This window comes from Silene latifolia, chromosome Y, assembly GCF_048544455.1.
Source record: "Silene latifolia isolate original U9 population chromosome Y, ASM4854445v1, whole genome shotgun sequence".
Taxonomy (NCBI): Eukaryota; Viridiplantae; Streptophyta; class Magnoliopsida; order Caryophyllales; family Caryophyllaceae; genus Silene; species Silene latifolia.
In genome coordinates, this window is record NC_133538.1 from 113,853,151 (window position 1) to 113,874,512 (window position 21,362).

Below are 21,362 nucleotides of genomic sequence, written 5' to 3' on the forward strand. Positions count from 1 at the left end.
TAAGAATACATGTGGGATGTAATGTTTTACAAGTCAACTGGTCCACACATATCGGTAATGATTGGCTGACTAGAGTTTGACATTACTGTCGTGCGACGGTGGTGATCAGTTGATCCCCTTAGGTCATACCTATAGGGAAATACTCTTAATTGATTATTTAAATTAATTGTATACCGATACGAGTTAATTAAATTGCTGAAAATTGACGGGTAATTTTGTGAGTATAATTTACGTATCTTATTATAAATATGATTAAATAAGACACGGTCTAAGTAATCGAATTGTTTTATTACTTAGATGAAATTATTGTTTACAGAAACAATTGAAACGAAATGAATAAATTATTATAAATACAGAATGTTGTAGTTTATAATTTGGAAACTTTTGGTACAAGTAATTACGAATTACTTGTCGATTTTGTAAATGACATATTTTATGAGTATGTTGATTTTTAATATGTTAAAAATACATTACAATTTCATATGTCAAGTAACATGTCACATATGTTACAATTGACAAATGACAAAATAAAATGGAGCATCCATTTTATGTTGTATATGCCGAAATAATGGAGGGAGTATATGATATACATTGTGTTTTTATCTTGAGTGGAAAACACAATAATTATACCTAAAGGAGTAGCCATGCACACCTATGCTTTTAAGAAGAGCAAAAATAAAAGGTATTGGGCTACCTACCCAAGGCCCCCTCTCTCTTCTCTTTTTCGGCCCTTTCAAAAGAAAGAGAGCAATATTTCCTCTCTAATTATTCATTCATTTTTGTGATACACAATACAATTTTCTAGTGTAAGAAAATGGATAATCTCTACAATATATGATTTTTCTAGAGAAATAAACTCACAAAAATTACTCCTCTCTTGACCGAAATATTCAAGAGTAAAATTACAATTTATATTGTGTCAATTTTATAGTAAAACTAATATTATTACTAGATCTAAATAATATTAGTTATTATGAGTATTCCTTGGGTATATGCTTTTGGGAGGGATTCTATACTTGAATCCTTGTTCTTCCAGTTGGAGAGCTCAAGAACAAGTGAGTAGGAGAACTCACTTGTGCCCATAAGAACCGAAATTACAATGTAAGGGTGATTTCTTCCTTATTTTGATTTATTGTTTGCATGCATAAGACCTTTATTAATTTTATGACAAATTAATTTTTACATATATGAGTATGTTAGTATGTATATAGATCTACATTTCCTTCAATCGGTATCAAGAGCCACGGTTGTTTGCATGCAAATCGGTTAAAAGTTTTTCCGAGTTATAAGAATAACATATAAAACTTGTAAAATTTGTGTTATTATGATATATCACGAAATTAATACATGCATGTTAATATTTCTGGTCCTAAAATGTTTTAGGATATTTTGGTTAATTTTTCGGATTTTTATTGTTCATATTATACAATAATTGCATTTAAATATGATTTTATGAGTAAAAATGTCATTTTTGGTCTAAAATTAGCTATACTTCGAATTTTCCATTGAATTTTGGATATGTTGTCACATATATTATTTTGAGATAACCTGTAAAGTTTCATAATTTTTGGACTTGTTATGCTCGAAAAATGGATTTTTCATTATTAAATTCGGATTTAAGTGAAAAATAGGTTAATATGAGTTAAATTTCGAATCTGATCATAGAAAATTAATATGTTGTCACATGAAATTTTACAAGATGTGTGTAAAATAATTGGCTATAAAGAAGTCTTTTTGCATGATTTATGGATTTTTGAAGAAAAATAGCATAAATAGTGACATTATTAGTGAAAAATTAATAAAACATAATCTATGACTTAGGAAAAATGTCTAATGTTGCATTTTATTATCTTTTTCAGATCTAAAATTGAAAAGTTAATGAAAATAATTTTTCCCATGTTTTTATGATTATTTTAGTTAAAACCGATAAACCGCAACATTGTTTTTCCGGAAAAATTTCGAAATTTTTAACCTAAGATTTTGAACATTATGAGTGTCATGGTATTTTTCCAGAATGTTCATGAGTTTAAATTTCAAATTTCAAATTTATTTGAAATTTTGTGATTTATTTGAAGTTTAATAGCTTATTTTTGTAATTTTGGACCATTAATGAACAATTTTATAAAATATAGGTTAATTATGGTCAAATTATTAGTGAAGACTAAATTTTGAGTCCTAAGAGGTTAGGGTAATTAACTTATGCATAAATATGAGTTTATGTATTTTTGTGATTATAAAAATGTTAAAATCACGCAAATCCGTAAAAACCGAGTAATATACGATATTGGCTAATTAAAGGCGATTTAGCATAAAATTGAGCATGTTCATACATATTATAATGCTGTATTTTATTTATGATTGTCATAATTTTAATTTATGTAAGTTTTGAATTATGTAATTTTACTTAGTATGGCCTTAGATTTTAATTGGTATTTCCCGAAATGTATGGGAATATCGATTCGGTTGTAATTTTATTGTGATCTCGTATCACCGTTTTGTAATTTAATAGATTTATTTTATTTTAGTTACAAATGTATAATAGGAAATTATGTAATTTATTATGTAATTTAAATTCATTCCGGAGTTCCCAAAGACGGATTTCTTCAAGAATGGCGATACATAAAGACGGTGTTACCTCGAGATGCGTGTCACAACCGAAGTTCAAGGGACCAATGGAGTTGGTTTCCGAATATGTAATAGTTAAATAGTTTTTCTATTTTAGGAAAGGCCATACTAGGATTTATTTATTTTTATGCTTGCATTTTATTTTATGTCGCATGCATCGCTAAATCGCCATAACTAAAACATGCATCCTATTTTATCGAGTTCATCGACCGTGTCAATTAAAATTATCGTAGTTCAGCGCTTTAGTTCACTTAAAACGTGATAGATAATAAATTGACATGACCTCTCGCTAAAACAATCAATTGAGACATAGCCTTACCAAATAGTAGAAACCATGAAAACCTATTTCGCGAGGGAGTGCGCTCGGCCCCACCGGGGTACAAACCTTGTTACGTAGGGGAAGTGGGTGATAAATGTCTTTCCACCGAATTCATGTTGATAAGGGATGTATCGGCCACACCGTGCCCAAGTTAATGTGGGTTTGGATCATGGACACATTTATTCGAAATTTGGATTGAACTCAACAAAAGTTTTTGATAAGGGATGTATCGGCCCCACCGTGCCCTTGTCGAATGTGTTTTGGGCTAAAGATAAATGTTAATGTAATATTATCGACCAAGAGTTCGAAAAGTAGAATCGATTAAACGTTAATCCACCGAGTTATATTGATAAAGGATGTATCGGCCCCACCGTGCCTAAGTCAATATGAATTTGGGTCTTGGAATCATTTATCATAGTTGGGTAGAGGTCACTATGTAAATGCTATACTTGTTTTTCAAGTATTAATAAAACGATAAATGTTAAGTTTTCCACTATTCCGTTTTTATATTGTTCTATTTCTTTACCACAATTCATATACGATATCATTTCGATTTTGATAACGAATCTCCTTTAAAACATCGTAACTAAAGACAAAATTTGAATTTGCTTCTAAAACCTCAAACGAACCATTGCTAAGGATCTCTTGTAAAGAGTATAGATTAAAGTTATTCATTATCAAACAGGTTTTTGATTCTTGACTAACACTTCTACTTACAATGGACTATGTTTCATATGCTTAATTGAATTAAGTACCTTGAAGCGATAAATTGTTTTGGTGATTAGATTTTCAGAATTCGTAATTGACCAAAATAACGCAACCACTTCAATGAAAGTTTTAAGACTAAAACGAACAAATGAAGAGTAATCTTCATGAATTCAATTTTGTTTCTCAAAGCAAAGACTCATTGAAATGAGTGGGAGCATTCTCTTAAACCGTTAAGATGAGGACGAGGTTCAAGAAGTAAAGATAATAATGGAATTGATACAAGCTAATGTTAAAAGTAAAGTCATTAAGGAATGACGATACTAAACCTATCAATCCCGACCAATAAAGTTTCCATTGTCTTAAATGTTGGACACAAGAAAGGAAATCGCCCAAATTATTGAAGAATCAACAAGTTAGTTGTGGGACATCTAATGGGACCTTCTTCGTTAAATGTTTATTTGATTAAACATAAATTTTGCTAGTATTACTTCGTCAATATTAGAAACCGGTGGAGGTTTTCATCATTGTACTTGATACATAGGATGATTAGAATATGACGACTAGCAACAATAATGTCGAGAGATAGAGTAATTGTGTACTCAATCTAGTTTTTGGATTTAAAGTTGTACTTAATTATGACTATTAAGTGCATAAACTCTAAATAAGAATATAAACTTGTTAAGATACAAAAGAGGTTTTCACTTTTGTGACCCTATACACCACGATTTGATGTATGGCTAGCCCATTATCAAGGTGATTATATTCTAAACCAAACTAGAATAATATATCATGAAGATGATGCAAGACTCAAAATTGGTAACCCAAGATTAAACCTTAAAATTTTGGAATGATGAACGCAAAGAGTTATCGAGTACTCTTGAAACCACTAGATTGTTAATGGTATATGCGTATCTTGTATTCAAAGCAAGATGTCTCGTGCCTTTTGGTTGAAAAGGAGATCGAGATTATAAATCATTGATCCAAAATAGGTTGATCATTTTCTTTTACCAACGATTTAAGTTGACACTAATATGTTCACTTAATAAGGTAAATAGAGAAATCTTTGAAGAAGTTCAAAGTATTCAAAGAATCACGATTTAATCGTGATGGGATTATCAAAGTGAAGACTTTGATATAAGCCAAATGAATTGTGATATAGTATCACAAATTAATCTCTCTTAACACGCATTATGGGATAATGTATGATTGGATAAGAATTCAAACGCTATTCGATAAGGTTTGGACTTCGATCAAGTTATTTTGAGTTACTTGATCCTTTTGGGGATTTTATCATTTTGTCTAAATTATTTTTCCACTAAATCGAATCATATGAGATATGAAATGGTAAGGGTACCATATTTGTAAGTTTTCACAAGAAACAAATGCTCATTTTCCCTTTCTTTTCTCACGAGTACGACAGGTTTGCGGCTCGTGAAGTTGTCTTTCTAAAATACAAGTTTATTTTAGAAGACAGAGTGGGAGAAATTATTCAAGAGCCACAAAGAATGCCACAGAGAATGTTATGTCGCAAGAAACTGGTCTTTCTTGGCTACATGAGACGTTTTGTGTAAAATATTGTTTCTTTAAAACCTAGGAGGTTAAATTCGTCACTTGTTAAAAATGATGAATTCATGCTACTTTTAAGAAAGTAAAGAGCTTATAACTTACAAAAGAAATTGGTTGATTCAAGTTGATTACTTCTAGAAAGTAATGAACATAGGACTTACATAAGAGTGTTTAAGTCACAACTCAATACAAGGCTTAAAGCCATGAAAATCCAAAACAAAAGGGCTTGATTAGTGACAAAGGGTTTTGCACTAATAAAGAGATATTTCAAAGCATGATTGGTTGCAAAGGGTTTTGCACTAATTGAAATGATTAAGTCTATTTGGATCTTCTTAGGGATTGTGTTTCATCATGAGGTTATGAAATACATAGCGAGTGAATCTAAAACCCACTTCTTCAATAGAAGGAATGTATTCAATACATGTCTTGAGTTTAGTAGATTCTTGCAATCCTAAGATAATGTGAAACTTAAGAGAGGGTCTTAAGTAGGACATCAATGAGTTAGAATCAACATTTTGATCATGTGGTAAAACATTTCTCGATAAGTCGAGAAGTTGTGTTTATACATGGAGTTTAGTGGGAGTTACGGAAGTTTTAATTAGTCTTATATGTGGATGACATATTGATCATTGCGAATGATTTAAGACTTTTGGAGTATTATAATACATCTTTAATATACGGATTTATGAAGATAAATCCACGTGATATTAGCGTTAATAAGAAGTCTTATGTTGATAAGATTCATGACCAGTTCAATTAAATTGAACATATTTGATTGGTTTCATTTGCTTCCGCTGCCGAATCAATTAAAAAGAAATGATGTATAACACTTCATATGCTTTGAGCATGATGAGTTGTTTTCAAAAATCGAATTTAAGTAATCTTTACCAAGTAAGCTATAAAGATTACCCTTAAGTGCTTGTAGAAGCATTAAGGAAGTAAAGCAAAGTGTTTATGATGCAATATTGTGTAAGGGTGTTACACAAGTGACAATTGACAATTGAGATTGCGCATGGTTTCCGACAAAACCATAATCAAAACACATTAGGATGGTTAAGATACCATTGTGGCAATGTTAATTAAGAAGTAGATTTTCTAGAATCGTTCTAGGCAATAAAGAACAATGAGAGATATTTATAACGGAAATTGAGTACACTTGCGATCATGAGATGTGCAAGAAAGATGAGTCCTGCACACTGTGAAAACTGTGGGAGCTATTCTTAGGCTAGAGGGCCCATGTCTTGATTGGATCTCGACACGTACTCAGAAAGTTTTGTAATGCAAATGTATACATTACAAAGGAAAACGAGTATGTAGTAAGGTTGAGTAAGGTACAAGAAGTTGATAAAACCTACTAACCAAAGCCTTCTCAAAGGCTAAACATGATGAGTCATGTCATTTCAATTGAATTGAAATGAAAAACTACGTACAAGATCAAATTAGATTATAGAATATGAAATAGTAATCAGGCATTGACTATTCATATGTGATAATCACATTTGTCGTTCGAGTTTTACTTTAAAACTCTTTTATTATACTTTGTTACATCCAAACGGGTTGTAGAGACAATTGAACCCCGTTAAAGTGAACACGAATTAGCATTGTATTCGCCCATAGTCATTTGTATGAGGTGACATCTCGAAGTGACTAGAGTGTGATGCGATTGATGGCAAGTTCAAGTGCCATACAGTCATGTGAGATGACTAGTCGATCACATAGGCAGATTGTTAGGAACACCTTGTCGGGCCTTATGACCGCTTATAGAGTTCTGGCAATTTATATAGCCTGGTCGTGGCGAGAGCTACTATAGTATTCTAATGAGTCGATTCTTTTGACTAAAGACTATTCACCTAAGATGGCACAGTTTCAGATTAACTTTGATTTGTGTTACTACGACCTTCGTAAATGGGGTCAAATGGGCATATTTTGGGTTATGATGGCATGGCTAGTCGAAGGAATAAGTGCGATAGGAATTGTCCATCCCCTTGTCAGGGTTAAAACAATATCTCAGGGCCACTCGAGGAGTAATGAACTGGAAATGCGTGGCCACGCTCGGAAGGTATCTATGATAGATAAATCCGGTCAAACAGTTATTCTCCAGATCGAGGAAACCACTCTCGATATGATCACTTGAAAGTACGACCTGAAAGACACCTTGCATTGAGTGGGAGATAGTAATAGGACAAGAGAATTGGTGACGCACACTTGTCGTGGACAAGTGAGAGATTGTTGGGAAATGTGTCCTCAACAATAGTGCGATCACATGATTTAAATATCATTATTAAATCTCATTTTAAGAATACATGTGGGATGTAATGTTTTACAAGTCAACTGGTCCACACATATCGGTAATGATTGGCTGACTAAAGTTTGACATTACTGTCGTGCGACGGTGGTGATCAGTTGATCCCCTTAGGTCATACCTATAGGGAAATACTCTTAATTGATTATTTAAATTAATCGTATACCGATACGAGTTAATTAAATTGCTGAAAATTGACGGGTAATTTTGTGAGTATAATTTACGTATCTTATTATAAATATGATTGAATAAGACACGGTTTAAGTAATCGAATTGTTTTATTACTTAGATGAAATTATTGTTTACAGAAACAATTGAAACGAAATGAATAAATTATTATAAATACAGAATGCTGTAGTTTATAATTTGGAAACTTTTGGTACAAGTAATTACGAATTACTAGTCGATTTTGTAAATGACATATTTTATGAGTATGTTGATTTTTAATATGTTAAAAATACATTACAATTTCATATGTCAAGTAACATGTCACATATGTTACAATTGACAAATGACAAAATAAAATGGAGCATCCATTTTATGTTGTATATGCCGAAATAATGGAGGGAGTATATGATATACATTGTGTTTTTATCTTGAGTGGAAAACACAATAATTATACCTAAAGGAGTAGCCATGCACACCTATGCTTTTGAGAAGAGAAAAAATAAAAGGTATTGGGCTACCTACGCAAGGCCCCCTCTCTCTTCTCTTTTTCGGCCCTATCAAAAGAAAGAGAGCAATATTTCCTCTCTAATTATTCATTCATTTTTGTGATACACAATACAATTTTCTAGTGTAAGAAAATGGATAATCTCTACAATATATGATTTTTCTAGAGAAATAAACTCACAAAAATTACTCCTCTCTTGACCGAAATATTCAAGAGTAAAATTACAATTTATATTGTGTCAATTTTATAGTAAAACTAATATTATTACTAGATCTAAATAATATTAGTTATTATGAGTATTCCTTGGGTATATGCTTTTGGGAGGGATTCTATACTTGAATCCTTGTTCTTCCATTTGGAGAGCTCAAGAACAAGTGAGTAGGAGAACTCACTTGTGCCCATAAGAACCGAAATTACAATGTAAGGGTGATTTCTTCCTTATTTTGATTTATTGTTTGCATGCATAAGACCTTTATTAATTTTATGACAAATTAATTTTTACATATATGAGTATGTTAGTATGTATATAGATCTACATTTCCTTCATACCTTACATATCCCATATATACCTCGGCATGTGTCATGGTCATTTGTTCGGTTGGAATGCATATGTGCGGTTGTAGAGATTGCTTTCATATTATATTGCAGACATGTTCTTATAGGTCGTAGTTAGGTGATTGTCACCAACAAAATGAATTCTTTCTATCTTATACTTATATTCACCTGCATTTATTGAGTGATTTGAGCGACCCGTGAGAGTCCAATTTGATAAGTCTCTATAGTCGACGGTTCAGCAGTTTTTAACGACTTCATAATTCGTTTGCATGAGTCGCATTGCTAATTAATTGTTAGTTGTTGCATTAAAATGGTTTAGGTTTTACATTTTGCAATTCGCTCTGAGATTGAACTCGTTCCAATAGGTCATTAGATCGAGTCTAGTTCTTGCTTGAGGACAAGCAAGGGTTTGGTTTGGGGAAGTTTGATGCGTGTCATTTATATGATGTTTTACACCCTATTTTACACGCATTTCAGACCTCATTTGTGTAGTTTAAAGCTACTATTTGCCCCATTTCGTCTACTTTCTTTTTTTATGTAATATTGCAGATTTATGCGGAAATGAGTAGATTTTGAGCCAAATCCGTCCCCAAGTATCTTGCACTGCATTTGACGTGAAGTATTTACTCAAGGAACGAGCTTGGTGCGCATTTCGAGGCCCGAAAGGCAAATCCACGAGAAGTTAGAAGTCAAGAGTCAGCTAAAGCAGTCGATCGACAGGGTCCTATGGTTGATCGACCAACCCACGGGTTCCAGTAGCTATCGTGCTCAAGCATAGACCGCCGATCGACCGGTCCCAAAGATCGATCGACCAAGACGCTATCTCGGGGCGTGAATCGAAGATCGAGAATTAGCAAGCCCATGATATATTAGGTTTAGAAATAATAGCTGCGTACTTTTCCTTTATAACGCAGCTTGAGTTTTGAGAATAAACACTCGATTTTCAATCCAAGAATATTCGATTTTATCGATTTTAGAATATCAAATAATTAGGGTTCGGAATATTGTTTCGCATTGGATTTTCGTTCGTGCTTTTAATCTTTCCGTTACAATTCCTCTGCAATATCGGTATTCCCATATTCTTATTTCAGTTCATCTTTATTGCGTTGATAGTATAGAAATTGCTAGTTAGTTTCCCGAAGCCACAATTATCGTTTTATACTAATCTTTTATTCCGTTAATACAAGCATGAAATCAGTAGTTTTAATCCTTAATATTATTGTTGTTTCCACTATAGTCATGAGTAGCTAAATTATTCGTGCTAGGATGTAGGGGATCTGTAGGATTAGGCGGCATTAGAATAGTGGCCTGAAATCACGTGTCAGTCGATCGGCTGCCATACCTGGTCGATCGACTGACCACGTGAGGTGTTACCTTCGTTTTAATTGTTTTAATTTCTATATTTGACGAATCGAGTGCACGCGACTAGTTGAATGTTTAGGATATGACTGACCCATTAGATCGAAAGATAAGGAAGGTTGATTGACCATCAATTAAAATGACTAAACTATGCTGAGATTGAAAGATAGGTAAAGTTTAGGTTTTTAGTCACTTTTCAGGACGAAAGTCAGTATTAGTGATATTAGGGACTTGTAGTGAGATCGAAAGATGCTACTTGTTAAGAGTGGACCGAGAGGACCTCTTATTTTCCAGCCTCATGTGTTTGATTTAGACCTACTTAGTATGCTGCCGCCGAAACTATAGTGAACCGACCATCCTAGTACCCCTTCTTTTATCTGTTTTATGCGTCTATATTTAGTTTATTGCCTTTAGCTATAGACCAAATCAATTCAACCCCCACATTCGTTACCTTAGACTAGAATTAGACAATTATTAATTACATTTGCCTCCTTGTGGTTCGGCCCTGTTACTACTAGCCTAGGTTAGTTTTAATAGGAAATATAAATTTTATTTTTGGTACTCACAACGACGGGTATCAATGCTCTTGGACGAAAAAGGGGACTGTTTTGTGGCTGCCTAGGCTGACTGTATGACCTGGGGATGTTTGGGTATAGTTCATGACGTATTTGCTTAGTTAATTAAGTACTAAATTTATTTAGGTAGTTAATAATTGAATGTTATTTATTTTATTTAGGTGACGGCATTGTCGAGGAGCCATTTTAGCATTTGTTAACTGAGCTTGGATATTTGCTAAAGGTAGGTTAGCTATTCAACGTTTACTTGTGGTGTTTATTATGTGCATATTTGTTTGCATTGTTTTAATTGGCATGATTTTGATGTTGAGTTCTTGGCTATGAGCTTTGGTTGCTTTGGTGGTTCTTTATTATTGCTTAAGCTTCTATTGGCATCTTATACTACTTCATCATGTTATAGCATGTCTTTCATTTCATCTCGCATAGTTTATTCTGATAATAAAGGAACTTGGCAATGAGGTTAGTTTATATTTTTTGAATTCATATCATTGTATTGGCACTATGACGAGATGAGATGAGTTTGGATAGGCCAGGCACGGGAATGTTGAAGGGTCGTAGACCTTGGTTTGGATATGATAGGCAGGGCCTGGTGTTTGGAGTTAGCCCTGGACCTGGCATGGCTAGTCCATATGGTGTGGTTGAGCTCGAGCTTAGGGCCTTGGCAACAGACTACTTATGACTTATTACTGAGACAGTGGCCGAGTGACTTAACATTTATTTCTATTGTTTATTTTGCATTACACGCATGTCGTCCTTTTATTTTATTATGGTTCATAGATTGTTGACTTGTGTGTTCATTGTTGTCTTTAACTTGTCTATTTCCGTCATGGGAATAGATTTATAAGTTGGTATAGTTGATGGTTATTGTTTGGCTGGGACGTGTGAGCTGGGACTCGAGTCATCGGTCTTATTTATCATTAGTAGCTAGACTTTACTTATTAGTTATCGCTTAAATTTATCAGTTGTAATTAAATTTATTTAGTACTTCATTAACTGGTGGCTTTTAACCGTGAGAATTGTAAGTCCAATGCGGATATTTATTTTATCACTCATTACTTATTTTTAAAGTACCTTTGAATTGGTGTTTCTTATACTATTTGCCTGAGGTAACTGAGATGGTAACACCGTCTTTTATCTGAGATGTCTAGCTTAAGGCTCTTAGATAAGCGGGGGTGTTACAAAGTTGTATCAGAGCGACGGTTCTAGGGCATAAAAAAAATGAATTAAATGAACGTAGGATGTGTCTAAATGAAATGAATACCGGGTAGAAACTATGAGGAGCCCCTTAGCTCGGGTTAGGGAGACATCTTTAATTCAAGTTATGGCCCTTCTAGTTTTGAACCGGCCATCTCGGGGAGGGTAAAGGAGAGTGGGTAATTAGAGTGGATGCTTTTATGTACTATTTTGTATGATTGTGTAACTAACGGAAAGTGCAGGTACAATACGATAAAATGTGGCCCTATTGGCTGAAAGGTAAGTACCCATGGAGGCTGTAGAACCGTAAAAGTTCAGTAAAAAGGATTTAAAATGCCAAATGCCAAGTATCCATGGAATATGCCAATTAAAAAGAGAAAATCGTACTGTATTTGCATGGTAACATGTGTAGTGACTAATGCTTGCTTATTTTCATGTTAGTGTGCAAGTGAGCTTGTGAATTCTTATGTGTACTGTATCGTGGATATAACATGCAGAATGTGAGCCCCTAAACCAAGTAGGAATATTAGGGTATGATAAAGTGGATATTAGAATGGTTACAACTAATTAAGGATTGAAATTTTGTACCCTTAAGGGACTGATGTGGAGATTATTTACCTCAGTTCGGGGTGAAATAAACCCGACTGAGTAGTTTATTGTTGATGCAGGGATTTACCCTTATCATTTATTTTAAAGTCGTCAATTAATAGTAGTATACATATTATATTTGCTCCAATAAGCAAATGCTTATTCCAATTTGCTTATTTCTTATCTCATAATTCCAATTCATTCTTACTAGAATTTCATAATGCCTCCAAAGAAATATGTCCCTACTACAATGTCCTAAGAAGAGATAGACCGACTAATCGCTACGAATAAAACCTTGACTACTGCACTAAAGGCAAAGAGTTCGACCCAAGATCGTGCGAAATTGAGTGCTGCTATTGCAAGTCATAATCCAACAAAGTATGATGGCTTAGGTGAACCATCATTACTAGAAGACTGGTGTAGCGATTTTGACAACATATTCGAGCTAATAAATTGTCCTGTGGAGATGCAAGTGGATCATGTTACATTTTTCTTGAAGGGAAAAGCTAGCCTGTAGTTGACTCACAATAAGGAGGCCATAAGAGAAGCTGTTGCTAATAATAAAAGTCCTTACGTGAAGTGGAAAGGATTTAAGAAGATTATGCGAGCTACATTTGTTCCCGAACATATCAGGAGCACGATGAGGACAGAGTTCGATTCTTTTAATATTATAGACGACATGATAAGAGAGACTTATCATAATCGATTTATGGAGCTGTCAGTGAAGAGATTCTGGCATTGAGGTTCGAGAAGGGATTGACTACGAATATAAAGAAGAGACTATTAGCTGGTGAGCCAACCAATATGGAAAAGGTTTACCAGCGAGCTGGTCACGCGAAGAGGATAACAGATATGTTAAAAGAGGAGAAGAAAGCAAAGCGTGAAAAAAGGAAGGCTGAGACAGCTAGTGAAGGAGCAGGAGGGAGTAAGAAGCAGAACCAGTTCCGGGCCTGTTTCTCTGATGGGGCCGGGCAGGGCAGTTATGGAGGTAATGGTAGGATCTACAGTCGTGGGGTGAGAGGGTGCCGCGGTCAAGGTTTCATCCGGAAGCGGCAATGCTTTGGGTGTGGTAAGTTTGGCCATATAAGGGCTAGATGCAGATCCGGAGGGAGAAATAACTACAATAATGGTAATGGAAATGGTGGTTTCAGGACTCCTCAGACCGGTTATGTGCGTAATTTTGGGTATAATCAGAGGAGTAATTACAGTAACAACAGATCCAATCAGTTCCTCAACCAAGGGAGTAATAATTACGGGAATGGTTCATATCAGAGGCAAAATGTGGGTAATGGCAATCATGCAAGTGGAGTAAAGATGGGTAACCAGTCGGCTACGACTGTGCAAGGCTCGGATCAGTAGTTAGCTGGGAAATTATTTATGGTTGAGAAGGAAGTAGCTGAGAATGGCACTCACATACTTACATTGTTTCGAGTACCTTTCCTGTGAACCTTAAACCTTCTTTTGTATTATTCGATTTGGGCGCAACTCATTCTTTCGTATCTTGTGAGCATGCCAAATATTTAGAATTAAATGACCCAATTTTTATAAATGATAATGTGGGGATACCATCTGGAGAGTCTATTAAATGCACTAAAATGTATAAAGATGTTTGTATTAAAATTGGTGAGGTAACATTTTTAGTAGACTTGATTGAATTTCCTGCAGGGGGATTTGAAATAATTTTGGGAATTGATTAGTTAATTAAATAGAGAGTATTTATAGAATGTTATCAAAGGAGAATATCCTTGAAAGGACCTAAAGGAGTGAGAGTGACTTATAAGGGTTTTATGATCAAACCAAAGGTGAAATTTATAAATGTTGTGACCTTAAAATCTTACCTCAGAAAGGGATGTCAAATGTACTTGTGCCATGTCTGTGACATGAGGGAGGACGAACCAAAGAGGGAAGAAATCCCAGTTGTGAGGAAGTTTTCTGATATTTTTCCTGAAGAAATTCCCAGATTTCCACCTAAGAGGGAGATAGACTTTGGTATTGACTTAAAATCGGGGACTGGACTAATTTCAAAGGCACCCTATAAGATGGCACCAAAGGAGATGGAGGAACTAAAGAAGCAGTTAGAGTATTTACTAGAGAAAGGCTATGTGAGACCGAGTGTTTTGCCTTGAGGAGCACCTGTCTTATTTGTACAGAAGAAGGATGGGAGTATGAGGTTATGCATTAACTATAGGGAGTTAAACAATCTGACTATTAAAAATAAATACCCTTTACCTCGCATTGATGACATATTTGACCAACTCAGTGGAGCTGGTGTGTTTTCTAAAATTGACCTGCGATCGAGGTACCAGCAGTTGAGAGTTAAATAAGGGGATATTCCTAAGACGGCTTTTAGGACTAGGTATGGACACTATGAATTTGTGGTAATGCCTTTTGGGCTAACTAACGCACTTGCTGTAATTATGGATTTAATGAACCGGGTGTTTAGTGCCTACCTAGATCAGTTTGTTGTTACTTTCATTGACGACATTCTAGTTTATTCAAAAACTAAAGAGGAGTATGAACAACATTTGAGGTTAGTTTTACAGACCTTGAGGGATAATAACTTGTATGCAAAATTTAGTAATTGTGAGTTCTGGCTGGAGAAAGTAGCATTCCTTGGCCACGTGATTACAAAAGAAGGGGTGTTAGTGGACCCAAGTAAGATTGAGGCAATGTCTAATTGGGTAGCACCAAAGAATGTGGCTGATATTAGAAGTTTGTTGGGGTTAGCTGTGTATTATAGGAGGTTTGTGAAGGATTTCTTGAAAATAGCTAAGCCGTTGTCATCATTGATGAGAAAGGAGAATCGGTTTAGGTGGGATGAGAGTTGTGAGACAACATTCCAAACTCTTATGGAGCGCTGGACCACAGCTCCTATCTTAGCCTTACCAAAAGGGAGTGAAAATTTTTGAGGTGTATACTGATGCCTCAAAGAATGGGTTGGGGTGTGTCTTAATGTAAGATAAGAAAGTAATAGCCTATGCTTCGCGTAAGTTAAATCCTTATGAGGAGAATTACCCTACTCATGAGCTTGATATGGGAGCCGTAGTATTTACCCTGAAATTATAGAGACACTACCTCTATGGCGCGACATTCAAGATGTTTTCAGATCATAAAATTGCACCCAGAGAGAGTTGAATATGAGGAAGAGGAGGTGGATAGAGGTTATTAGTGACTATGACATGGAAATTGTGTACCATGAGGGGAAGGCAAACGTTGTGGCAGACGCACTAAGTAAGAAATATATTCATCATCTATGCAATGTTTTGTCCCACGTGAGCTTGAGAGATGAAATTGAAAAGATGGGAGTTCATTTGATAAGGAAAGGAGAGAGTATTGGTGATTTAACTATGGAGCCTAAGTTATCTTCTGAAATTCAGGAGATGCACCAATATGACTCGAGAATGGCGAAATGGTGGGCCCTTGCTGCCAGTCGGGAGACTACTCGGTTTGGGATAGATGCGGATGGTAGCCTCCGCTTTGAAGGCCGTTGGTGTGTTCCCGATGATGAAGAATTGAAGAGGAGTATTTTGTCTGAAGCTCATAATACTCAATATTTAGTTCACCCTCGAGGAGATAAATTATATAAAGACTTCAGGAAAACTTTTTGGTGGCCTGGAATGAAGAGGGAAGTTGCTAAATTTGTAGCTAATTATTTGACTTGCTAGAGGGTTAAAGGAGAGCATAAGAGGCCTCAAGGGAAAGTGCAGTCCTTGAAAGTACCTGAGTGGAAATGGGAGTGTATATCAATGGATTTTTTTGTAGGATTACCTAGGAGTCAAAAGGGGAACAATATGATATGGGTAATAGTGGATCAATTAACTAAGTCTGCTCACTTTATTCCTATGAAAGATACTTGGAGTAAGGCTGAGTTGACTAAGGCATATAGGAGGAATGTGGTGAAATTGCATGGGATTCCTAAGGATATCGTGTCACATAGAGATTCGAGATTTATATGCAAGACTTGGAAGGAGCAACAAGAGTCTTTAGGAACACAGTTGAAAATGAGTACGGCATTTCATCCTGCGACGGGCGGTCAGACGAAGCGAATCATCTAGACACTAGAAGACATGCTTAGGGCGTGTATTTTGGAGTTTGGAGGGTCTTGAAGGAGAAGCTAGATTTAATTGAATTCTCTTATAATAATAGTATCATGCCAGTATTGGCATGGCTCCTTTTGAGGCTTGTATAGGAGAAGGTGTAGAAATTCAATTTGCTGGGATGATAGTGTTGAGAGAATGGTGGTGGGACCTGAAATGGTCCAAGAGATGATTGAACAAGTTCAAGTAATTAGAAAGAAGATTAATGCTGCACAAGATCGTCAGAAAAGTTATGCAGATTTGAGGAGATCCGAGATTGAGTTTAATGTTGGTGATAAGGTGTTGCTTAAACTGTCCCCAATGAGAGGAGTCATGAGATTTAGGAAGTGTGAAAAGCTGAGTTAGAAGTATGTGGGGCTTTATCAATAGTCAATAATGTGTTTCACGTGTCACAGCTGAGAAGATATGTAAGTGACCTGTCACATGTGTTAGATATTGAGAATATTGAGCTGGATGAACAGCTGACCTATGAAAAAGTTCCTAAGGAGATTTTGGACACCAAAGTTCGCAAGACTAGGAATGGTGAAGTATCTTTAGTGAAGGTCATATGGTCTAATCATGTGGTGGAGGAAGCTACATGGGAGACAGAAGTCTCTATGCGCGATAAGTACCCTCATCTTTTTCATTAGATACGTATACGGTTACGGGGACGTAACCTTCTTTTTAGGAGGGTAGAATGTAAAACACTGTTTAAATTCAGTAATTTATGCATTTTAGTGGGTTGTCTTGTGTTAGTCTGGGTGAACTTGGGGATGAAGTTCATTTTTAGGGAGGGAAACTGTAATACCCGTAATTTTTATAAAGGTTAATTAGCATTTTATATTTCATTATATATTTTATTATGAGTGGGGATTAATAAGTTGAGACGGTTTAATAAAAATTAAACAAGGCTAATTGTCACAGTTTGGGCTGATTTGGGTGAAGCCCAATATGACCCATCATATATATATATATATATATATATATATATATATATATATATATATATATATATATATATATATATATATATATATACATATATACTAAAATAGAACACGCAATCTTTTATAACATTAAACAAAAAAAAAAATAACCAGGCAAAGAGACGATAGAGCAGCGACGAAGGACACGAAGGGATTTTGGGGTTCGTTGATCTGATTTTGAGATGACTTCTTAGCTTATTTTCATCCTAATTCATAAGTAAGACTATCCTATCATCTTTAATTCTATTATTAGCTTATTATTGTAGTGTATAGTTCGAATTATGTAAACCTAGAAATTGAATTTGGGGGTTTTGGTATAATTGTCTTAAGGCGGATTTTATTGTTGTATAATTGTTATAATTTGTCTAGGCTTGCATAAATTGGTATAAAAGACCATCTTTTGTAGCAACCTTAGCCGTGATCGAGTCGTGACCAAGGCTGCTGCCCGTGGAACGCCTGTGGCTGCTAGGGTCCGTGGTCTAGCCACCGTGGGTGGTGGCTGTCAGCAACGGCTGGTGGGTTTTGTTTAGTTGGGTGTTTTGTTGTGTAGTTTATTGTCACTGTAACTTTTAGCAGCCTCAGAGTTATGTGAGTGTAGCTGCAATATTATTATTGTTGTAGCTATTATTATTATAGCTGGTTGTGGCTTCGTATGAGTGTAGTAGCAACTATTTTCGGTCGTCTTTGAGAGGGTCGTGTGTGTGGTTGATGTAGGTGTGTATTGGTATTGTTTGTTGGGTGCTGATGGTTGCAAGTATGGCAGGTTAGGGGTTGTGTTGGACAAAAAAGGGGACTGTTTTGTTGCTGCCTAGGCTGACCATATGACCTGGGGATGTTTGGGTATAGTTCGTGACGTATTTGCTTAGTTAATTATGTATTAAATTTATTTTGCTAGTTAATAACCGAATGTTATTTATTTTATTTAGGTGACGGCTTTGTCGAGGAGCCATTTTAGCATTTGTTAGCTGAGCTTGGATATTTGCTAAAGGTAGGCTAGCTACTCAACGTTTACTTGCGGGGTTTATTATGTGCATATTTGTTTGCATTGTTTTAATTGGCATGATTTGGATGTTGAGTTCTTGGCTGTGAGCTTTGGTTGCTTTGGTGGTTGTTTGTTATTGTTTAAGCTTCTGTTGGCATCTTATACTACTTCATCGTGTTGTAGCATGTCTTTCATTTCATCTCGCATGATTTATTTTGATTATAAAGGAACTTGGCATTGAGGTTGGTTAATATTTTGTGAATTAATATCATTGTATTGGCACTGTGAGGAGATGAGATAAGTTTGGATAGGCAAGGCACGGGGATGTTGAAGGGCCGTGGACTTGGTTTGGATAGGACAGGCAGGGCATGTTGTTCGGAGTTAGCCCATGACATGGCGTGGCTAGTCCACATGGTGTGGATGAGCTCGGGCTGAGGTCCTTGGCAACATACTACTTGTGACTTATTACTGAGACAGTGGCCGAGTGACTTAACATTTATTTCCATTGTTAATTTTGCATTACACGTATGACGTCCTTTTATTTTATTATGGTTCATAGATTGTTGACTTCTGTCTTCATTGTTGTCTTTAAATTGTCTATTTCTGTCATGGGAATAGATTTATAAGCAGGTATAGCTGATGGTTGTTGCTTGGCTGGGACGTGTGAGCTGAGACTTGAGTCATCACTTTTATTTATCATTAGTATCTGGACTTTACTTATTAGTTATCGCTTAAATTTGTCAGTTATAATTAAATTTATTTTATACTTCATTTACTGGTGGGTTTTAACCGTGAGAATTGTAAGTCAAATGCGGACATTTATTATATCACTCAGTACTTATTTTTAAGTACCTTTGAATCGGATGTTTCTTATACTATTTGCCTCAGGTAACTGAGATGGTAACACTGTCTTTTATCTGAGATGTCTAGCTTAAGGCTCTTAGATAAGCGGGGGTGTTACACAAAGAGTAAACCCACTTCCTACTCAAAGCATCGACTTCAACATTGGCTTTCCCTTCATGGTACACAATTTCCATGTCATAATCCCCAATGAGTTCTATCCATCTTCTTTGCCTCAAGTTCAACTCCTTTTGGGTGTAAACGTACTTCAAACTTTTATGATCGAAAAATACCTTAAAGGTTGCTCCATATAGGTAATGCCTCCATATCTTCAAAACAAATACAACGGCTCCCAATACTAGGTCATGCTTTGGATAATTCTCCTCATATGGCTTCAATTATCGCGACGCATAAGCAATGACTTCACCGTTTTGCATGAGCACACATCACAAATCATCCTTTGAAGCATCGATGTAAACTTCGAAATTCCCACTTCCTTCCGGCAAAGCTAACACCGGAGCCGTGGTTAGGCCCTCTTTTAGGGTTAAGAAGGCTGCCTCACAACTCCCGTCCCACTTGAAATGATTTTCTTTCCTCATCAATGATGTCAATGGCCTAGCAATCTTTGAAAATCTTTCACAAAACTTCGGTAATAGCCGGCTAGACCAATAAAACTCCGTATTTATGCGACATTCTTTGGTGCCTCCCACTTTGACACGGCTTCTATCTTGCATGGATCCACGGACACTCCCTCCTTTGACACAACATGCCCTAGGACGGACACCTTCTGCAACAAAAATTCACATTTGCTAAGCTTGGCATCGAGTTGATAATCCCTTAACGTTTACAACTGATAGGACAAGAGTTGGTCGTCACACATCCATCAAACACATTTATAATACTAAACAAACAACTAGTTAGCGGTAAGTCGAGGTCGATCCATGGGACGGTGTGCTTTGGGTTCTAAGTCTATCTATCTCAATTTGTGCTAGTGTCACAATTGATGGGGTTTGTAGTTGTGTTCTAGACTAATAAAAGCAATAAGGTAAAACAAGCAATGAAATAAAGGATGTAAACAATTGATTAAAAGTGCTAGGATATATTGGGGTCATGGGGGATTCATGGTTTTGATCATACAAACATGTTTACAATTATATGCAAGCAATTAGTGTTGTGGGGGAACCGAGTTGGGTTATGTCTTACGGTTCATAGGAAGGGTTGGGTCCCGGAGCCGAATCGATTAGATTGTACAACACCTACAAGTCGACTTACTTTCCTCCTATTCAACTTCTATGCATGATCTAACAAGACTCGAGTTGGTTTATATCTTACAGGTCAAGTTGAGTAGATAAGAGATGTTTGTAAATGCAAGGATTCATAGGCTTAGCATTTCATCAAACATAACATGTGCATAAAGTTCACATCACAACAAGCAAGCAAATTAATCATGTGAACATATTAGATTAAGCATGAATCAATCCCATGTTAGTTTCCCTTAATTACCCACTAATCCTAGCTAAGAGACTACTCACTCATTATCATGGGACACATGTCATTAATGGTGTCAATCATCACAACAAGTATAGACACGATAATAGAATGAAGAAATAAACAATAAAGATTAAAGAGTAAAGGAATTATACCAAACTTGAGATGATCCAAATAATAAAGCAAGAATAAAAGAAGAAACTTGATTGATTGATGAAGGGTTGTCAATCCTCCAATAACCCAATAATCTTCAATTACCCAATAATAAACTTGAATAATAAACTTGAACAATAATTAAGGAGAGATTAATGTGTAATTTATGGAAAGATTAAATGATAATTTATTCTAGTCTACTCCTAATCTAATCTAAGAGAATTTCCTCCTAAAAACCACACTTGATTAATTACCAAGATGGGGTATTTATAGTGGGAATTAGATGGATTCATTTAGGGTTAACTAAGGGCTAAACTAGTAATTACACTTTTTAAATGGAACAGGGAGGAGCCGGTATTTCTCGAAGGAAGGG

General features: G+C 35.5%; 2 protein-coding genes across 2 annotated transcripts; both read left to right on the forward strand.

Annotated features, from left to right (window-relative positions):
- Positions 1–14,845: 14,845 nt before the first annotated feature.
- Positions 14,846–15,373, forward strand: LOC141628759 (putative mitochondrial protein AtMg00860). Its single transcript, XM_074441852.1, has one exon. The coding sequence runs from the start codon at positions 14,846–14,848 to the stop codon at positions 15,371–15,373; it is 528 nt and encodes a 175-aa protein (XP_074297953.1).
- An 837-nt stretch (positions 15,374–16,210) lies between these two features.
- Positions 16,211–17,190, forward strand: LOC141628760 (uncharacterized). Its single transcript, XM_074441853.1, has 3 exons — positions 16,211–16,458; positions 16,654–16,840; positions 16,957–17,190. Exons 1-3 carry the CDS (start codon positions 16,211–16,213, stop codon positions 17,188–17,190), a joined length of 669 nt encoding a protein of 222 aa, XP_074297954.1.
- Positions 17,191–21,362: the final 4,172 nt, after the last annotated feature.

Coding starts and splice junctions, on each gene's coding strand:
- LOC141628759 (XM_074441852.1), top strand. CDS start 14,846: ATGCCTTTTGGGCTAACTAACGCACTTGCTGTAATTATGGATTTAATG.
- LOC141628760 (XM_074441853.1), top strand. CDS start 16,211: ATGGATTTTTTTGTAGGATTACCTAGGAGTCAAAAGGGGAACAATATG. Junction 16,459..16,653: donor CAAGAGTCTTTAGGAACACA/GTTGAAAATGAG, acceptor AGGCTTGTATAG/GAGAAGGTGTAGAAATTCAA. Junction 16,841..16,956: donor AGTTTAATGTTGGTGATAAG/GTGTTGCTTAAA, acceptor CACGTGTCACAG/CTGAGAAGATATGTAAGTGA.